This window comes from Trypanosoma conorhini, assembly GCF_003719485.1.
Source record: "Trypanosoma conorhini strain 025E chromosome Unknown Tco_14.4_contig_00281, whole genome shotgun sequence".
Lineage (NCBI taxonomy): Eukaryota > Euglenozoa > Kinetoplastea > Trypanosomatida > Trypanosomatidae > Trypanosoma > Trypanosoma conorhini.
Window position 1 is genome coordinate 1 of NW_021704360.1, and position 6,063 is coordinate 6,063.

The 6,063-nt window shown below is 57.9% G+C and overlaps 3 protein-coding genes across 3 annotated transcripts, besides 8 other annotated features; all 3 read right to left on the bottom strand.

Moving 5' to 3' along the window:
- Positions 1-855: 855 nt before the first annotated feature.
- Positions 856-2,289, bottom strand: Tco025E_05058 (putative eukaryotic translation initiation factor 2 subunit; the record flags this gene model as incomplete). The annotated part of the gene is made up of 1 exon (XM_029371961.1): positions 856-2,289. The coding sequence occupies one exon, from the start codon at positions 2,287-2,289 to the stop codon at positions 856-858; it is 1,434 nt and encodes a 477-aa protein (XP_029228015.1).
- Positions 2,290-2,295: 6 nt separating this feature from the next.
- Positions 2,296-2,330: a microsatellite.
- Positions 2,331-2,468: 138 nt separating this feature from the next.
- Positions 2,469-2,492: a microsatellite.
- Positions 2,493-2,501: 9 nt separating this feature from the next.
- Positions 2,502-2,524: a microsatellite.
- A 325-nt stretch (positions 2,525-2,849) lies between these two features.
- Positions 2,850-2,895: a sequence feature (A-rich).
- A 5-nt stretch (positions 2,896-2,900) lies between these two features.
- Positions 2,901-2,939: a microsatellite.
- A 93-nt stretch (positions 2,940-3,032) lies between these two features.
- On the bottom strand, positions 3,033-3,971 carry Tco025E_05059 (uncharacterized protein; the record flags this gene model as incomplete). Its single annotated transcript, XM_029371962.1, has 1 exon — positions 3,033-3,971. One exon carries the CDS (start codon positions 3,969-3,971, stop codon positions 3,033-3,035), a length of 939 nt encoding a protein of 312 aa, XP_029228016.1.
- A 27-nt stretch (positions 3,972-3,998) lies between these two features.
- Positions 3,999-4,017: a microsatellite.
- Positions 4,018-4,156: 139 nt separating this feature from the next.
- Positions 4,157-4,185: a sequence feature (A-rich).
- Positions 4,186-4,756: 571 nt separating this feature from the next.
- Positions 4,757-4,837: a sequence feature (A-rich).
- Positions 4,838-5,019: 182 nt separating this feature from the next.
- Tco025E_05060 (uncharacterized protein) lies at positions 5,020-5,853 on the bottom strand (the record flags this gene model as incomplete). Its single annotated transcript, XM_029371963.1, has 1 exon — positions 5,020-5,853. One exon carries the CDS (start codon positions 5,851-5,853, stop codon positions 5,020-5,022), a length of 834 nt encoding a protein of 277 aa, XP_029228017.1.
- Positions 5,854-6,063: the final 210 nt, after the last annotated feature.

Consider the following 6,063-nt stretch of genomic DNA (forward strand, 5'->3'; position numbering starts at 1 on the left):
CTTCTTCTCATCACTGTTTTTTTTTTTTGGTTTTATGCTTCGTTTCACAGCGCCACGCCTCGAAGACCCGCCAGCCGGTGTGTGATCTTCACGACGCACGCCGTCCACCGTCGTGCTTTGCTTCCTCGAGGCAAAGAGGAAGTGGGTGAGTGCGTTGGGAGGAGCTAAAGAGCGACCGTCTGGTGGAGCACCAAGATAACAATAATTAAAAAAAAAGGAAAAGAGAAAGGGAAGAGAGAGAGAGTGCCTTCCCCCCACATTCTCCACAGTTGCGACTTTGTTCCATCCCACCCCCTCCATTCCTGTTTTCCTTCGCTTCTCCGCGCGTGTGGCGTCTCCCGTTCATTAATTCCTGCTGCCACCGCCGCTCCAGCTCGCCCCCAAAATGGCTTTTACTCCTCCAAACGCATCATCCTGCACCCACCCAAGAGGCACCCGGCACACACGCACACGAGGAACGCCCTCAGCTCCTCCCTCGCGTCCCTCGTCATGTGCGCCGGGCGCCCTCGCACCACCTTCGCCGGCCTTGTTAGATGTAATATATGCTTATCCTGTGTTAATAGTAGTCACGTCGCCGCCACGCTCCGCGGCGGTAAAAAAGAAACAAAAAGAAAACGACCAACAAAGAAAACCATGCAGGCACGACGCTTGCCCCCCTCACCAAGTAACCTCCCCCTTTTGCCCCCCACTGCTTCGCGCTGCGCGCCTCCTAATTGGACGGCGTTTCCTTGGCTTGCTTTATCGGCCGCATGCCGCCCCTGGAATTGCGTGCGTGCGAGTCCATGCGAGCGCGTTTTTCTCTCTCTCTCTCTGCGCGCGTGGGTTGGTGGTGAGCCGTTTTTCTCGTCAGTCTATTCAGTTTAACTTGACCGGAGCGCCGCGCCTGATAATGCCCCACCCAATGAGTCGAAAGTTCTTCTCCACCAGTCGCGAGATGGCAATGTGCTCGTCCAGCGTGCAGCAGACGGGGGTAACTAGAGTCAGCTTCGCGATGTCAGGGCTTTTCGTGATGTTTACTACGGTCGCGCCTGCGGTGAGCGTGCCCACGTTGATCTGCAGCGTCTCCTGCAGGTTTAGCTTCTGTACGCGCTTTGCGTTGCGGTCGCGCTGCTTGCTGCGCCCCACCATCTCTTCAAAGAGGAAGTACTGCACCTCAATCTCCGCATACACGTCCGGCAGCGACCCCTCATCGGCGATCATGTGCCCCACCATCTTGTCCTGGCGCGTCAAGGTCGGGTCCAGCGTGGTGCCGACCGCGATCAAGCCACCAGGGACCGCGTACTGCAGGGAGTTGTCCTCCGCCTTCAGCGTCAACGCGCGCGTGCGCAAAGGAGTGCAGCTGAATGTTCCACCCGTCTGCGCATGAACCTGGCCGGGGCGAATTTCCAGGAGTTGGTTGACGCGAATGATGCCCCGCGTCACGGTACCCCCCGCCACACCACCGCGCAGGTTCTCAATGTCTACCTCGCCGGGTTTGTTGATGTCGAAGGAGCGCACCACCGTCATGTGAGCAGGGCAGTTGAGCTTGCGGGTCGGGAGAGGAATGTGGCAGAGGTACTCCAGCAAGTAGTCAATGTTGCGTTTAAGCTGGGCAGAGATTGGGATAATGGGGATGTTAGAGCCAATGGTGCTGTCAATGTAGTTGCGAATCTTGTGGTACTGGTCCTGCGCGTGAACCTCGCCAACGAGGTCAATCTTGTTCTGCAGGATAACCAGGTTGGCTAGTCGCATGATCTCCACTGCCTTCAGGTGCTCCAGCGTCTGCGGCTGCGGAAACGGCTCGTTTGCCGCAATGAGGAGGAGGGCGGCGTCCATGATGGCGGCGCCGTTGAGCATGGTTGCCATCAGCACGTCGTGGCCGGGGCAGTCCACAAAGGAAAAGTGGCGCTTCAGCGTCAGCGGCGAGCCGCATGTCGGGCAGTCCGTTTTGTCCGGCTGCGACGAGGGGAAGGCGTGGAAGGCGGCCGGAAGCTCGCACTTGTCGCACTTGAACACCTTGGCGTTGGCGTACCCGAGGTGAATGGTGATGTTCATCACCGCCTCCCGGTGGTACTTCTGCGTCTTGACGCCGCTCAGCGCCCGCACGACGGTGGACTTGCCGTGGGCGACGTGGCCAATGGTGCCAATGTTCACCGTGGCCTGCCGCGACATCACCTCGAACGTCTCCGCGTTGACCTTGTCGAGGTCAAGCGCGTTGATGTCCTGCGTTGCCAGCCCGCGCTCGTTCTGCTCGTTGGTCGAGAACGTGTTCTCGTCCATCGTGAAGTCCGCAATGTCATTCTCGTCCATTTTTTTCTCGCCTCGCTCACCGTGCGCTCGCTCTCTTGCTCCTTACAAACGTGGGGATAGTGCTGCGGGCAGGGCGGGGGAGAGAAGCGAGAGGAGCCGTACCGCAGCGCCGGCGTCGAGGGAAAAGGCGCACAGGACCAGAGGCCGGCAGGACGGCAAGTGCAGAGAAACCGCCCCCGCACAGGCACACACACACACACACAGAGAGAGAGTATATATATATGTATATGTATATTGTCCCTGCCCTCACCACCAGTAGCTTTTTCTCTCTGTCCCACTTCACCTCCGCCAAGCAACCACACGAGGCGGCGGCGGGCAAAAGGGGAGGGGGAAGGGGGGGAAGGGATCTAGTCTAAAATGCGGCAACAAAGGCCAGACCCGCCTGCAACGATGGGAAGGGCAACCACAAACACCGTCGCCACCACGCACGAGTTTTGGCCTTGCTAGCCACGCGCACTGGCGGCAAGCGCGTGCCCAACGGCCGCATCCACCCCTAGAAGAGGCATGCCCCCGTAACTGCTAATTTCTGCGTGTGTGCCTGCCCGCCTGTGGGGGAAGCGACAAAACAAAACAAAATGAGTCGCAAAAACAAACAAAAACAAACAAGGGCGACACACACATACACACACTTACACAGAAACACAAACACAATGACGGAAAACATGATATGCTTCGAATCTGTGTGCCTGCGACAGTGGGAACCAATAAAAAAACCACAACACCAACAACAGGCATGGGGTGGTCTACCTCGACGGGCGTTGAAAAAAACGCCGACCCCCACTCGTTGCTGAAGGACGGGTAGCCTTTTCCTCGCCTGCACCCGCTGCATTTTTCTTGCCTCCCTCCGTGTGGCTCGTCAGGAGGGTCTTGACGGCCTCCAGGTTCTTCTCCGTGGCTTCCATTCCAGAGAGAAGCCCCTCCGAGACCATCCACCGAATTAGAGTCGTGGCGTCTCTAGTTGACTGGATGCTCTTCTTTCCGCGGGCAGCAGACAGGACTTCCTCGACGACGTTTTTTTCCTCATGATTTAGACGCTCTGCAGCGTCAACGCTTCGCTGCAGCAAGGCAAGCTCCTTCTGCACATTATCCAGCGCGCGCTCCCGGTCTGCGACGTCCACGGTGCAGCGCCGCAAGCTGGGCGCAATGAAGTCCACCGAGGACAGTAAACTCAACACCTCGCCGCAGAACTGCTCCTCAGACCTCGCCGTTGCCCTCCGCGCGCTGTCGGCATTTTTCCTGTCCGTGGCCTGGCGGATGTCCTCCGTTCGCTGATCCAACTCCAAGCGGACTTTTTCGTAATCCTCCGTTAGAGTCTTGTTTGTCGCGATCAGTCGCTCGCACTCGGCCTTGTAGTTAATGACACGCCCAGACGCGTCACAGGCGGTTATGTTGGCGCCCTCGAGCTTCTCCCGCATCGCCTCCACCTCCTTGTTCTTCTCCGCGACGGCGGCGTTCAGCCCTTGTATCTCCGCCTTCGCCGCCTGCAGCTCGCGCGTCAAGGTGCTGATGCGGTACAGCATGCCCTCGTTCTCCTCCAGCAGCTGCCGCGTCGTCGGGTCGAGGTCGGAGACGGGCAGCGTGCTGCCACTGACGCTGCGGGTCTCTTTTCCCTGAGTCGCCGCCGCCGCCGTATTCACGGGGCGTTCCACCATCGGCGAGGTGTCCCTCGCGGCGTGTTGCATCGTCGGTTAACACCCACCTACCCGCCCAGAGAGAGAGAGAGAGAGACGCTCCTTCTCTTCACGGCTACACGCGCACACACACAGAAGAAATATGGTTGCCGCCTGTACGTGTGAGACGCGCCGCCGGCCCGTGGTGAGTGGCTGGTTTTCCTACCGCTTCGGTCTGCAGCGGAAAGTGCAAGGAGAAACAAAAAACAAAAAAAACAAAAACAAACGCAGAGGCAATTTGCAGGATGCGGCGGCGGAAGGAGCAGGGGGAGCCCAACACACGTCCCAGCAAGCCTGCAAGCGGGGCGGCAGTGTGGGTGAAGACGTAAAATATGAGGACGAATTGGCGGAGCTGAAGGAATGACGCCCGCCCAATTCCTCCAGCTTCGCTTTACAACCAAGATAGGGAAATAGATGCATGTGCCTCTCTCATTCTCCGTATGTGTGTGTGTATGTATGGGTGGGCGCCTCGTTTCTTCTTTCTTTGTTTTGTTCTCCTTCCCCGGCTTCCTTTGCTTCTTCTCCCGTGTTGCCCTGGCAGACAACGCGACGGGCGATCCCACTCCCTACCGCCGCACACACAAGCACGCACAGGAGAAACACGGACACGCAGTAGGTGCAAGAAAAAAAAAGCGACAACACAAACACACATACAGACAGCGCGGGTAAGGAAGAAACAAACAAGTAGAGGGTAGCCAAAAAAAAAACACTCTTTTGGGCAAGTGAACCACTTGGAAAAATGAGTGCACAGCCGCAACGACGTATACGTGGTGCCGGATCTACCCAATAAGGTCGAGACAATAAAAAAGAAAAAGGACGAACCGAAAACGGGACGAAGCAAGAAACCAAAACAAAACTAAAAGAAAAACCACACAACACGTAAGCGTATATGCCAAAATAAGCATGAGTTATATGGTCCCCAAGAATGCCTAAAGGCTTGAACGTGCAAAGCTCTCACTGAGAGTCAGTTCCTTCGGCACTGGCATATAGCGGAGCGGGGGACACGTGTGCATGGGTGGGAGGGCAGATGCGTATTTTTATACTGGGTGGGTGGGGTGCATCATTTTCCCTGGGGGGCTGTGGGCGTGATGGGGGTCAGGCTCTTGGACCGCGCAACGTACCCCGCGTAAGGGTCGCTGTGAAGTAAACGCGCTTCCCGGCGTCGTCGGATCTCCTCCAACTTCGCTTGCCGTTCGCGCTCCATCGTCTCTCGCCGCCTTCTTGCCAGCTCCATGCGAGTCAGCTGCTTCTCCTGATGCTCCCGGATTGCATTGATCTTCTTCCTCTCAAGCTCCACGATGCGGTGAAGCGTGGCGGACTCCTTTTGCAGCTCATGATCAATCAGCAGTTTCCCACGCTTGTCGTCCTCGTCCGCCGCGCGCTGGAGAGCGGACTGGCGGCGTTCCTCGCGCTCCATCATACGCACCATGGCAGCTCGCTCCTCCACCGTCAAGGGCTGCGAGCATGTGGTGAAGACGGAACTGCTGCCGCGCCGCACAGCGGAGAAGCGGGCGGAGGAGATGATGCTGCGGAAGCGCAAATTAGATGCGATGTCTGTGGCAGAATTACTCAGTTGGGTGGGCGCGTCCGGGGAGCGTTTCACGCGGCTGGAGGAGAGAGTCTGGCTGCGACCAGTCGCCAGTCCCTCGCTGCGCTCATGCAGCCACTTCTGATGGAGTTCATACATTCGTTCCTTTTCAAGTTCCACGGGATCCTTTAGCCGCGCCGCGTCTTGCTCCTCGCCCTCGACGCTTGGTATTGGATTCGCCTCCGTGGCCTTCGGCCTGTCCCGCTGCTCCCAGCCGTGCGGCTGCGCGGGGCTGCCGCCGCTTTCGTGGGAGCCGTGATGCAAGGCGCACCCGTCCTCCGTGGCAGCGTCCTTCTTCCCAGCCATGGGCCGTGCAAGCGGCAATGGATACAAATATAAATATAAATGTATTGTGTGCCTTACTGCTGTAGCTGAATGGGGCTAGTTTCCCTTGCTTCTCCTTCTACCGCTGCCGCTGCCCCCTAGCCTGACTGTGGTCCCAGGCGAAGCCGCAACAAGGAAAGAAAAATATTCCCAAAGAAAATACATCGGCACCACGCGTTGGGGGGGGGGGGG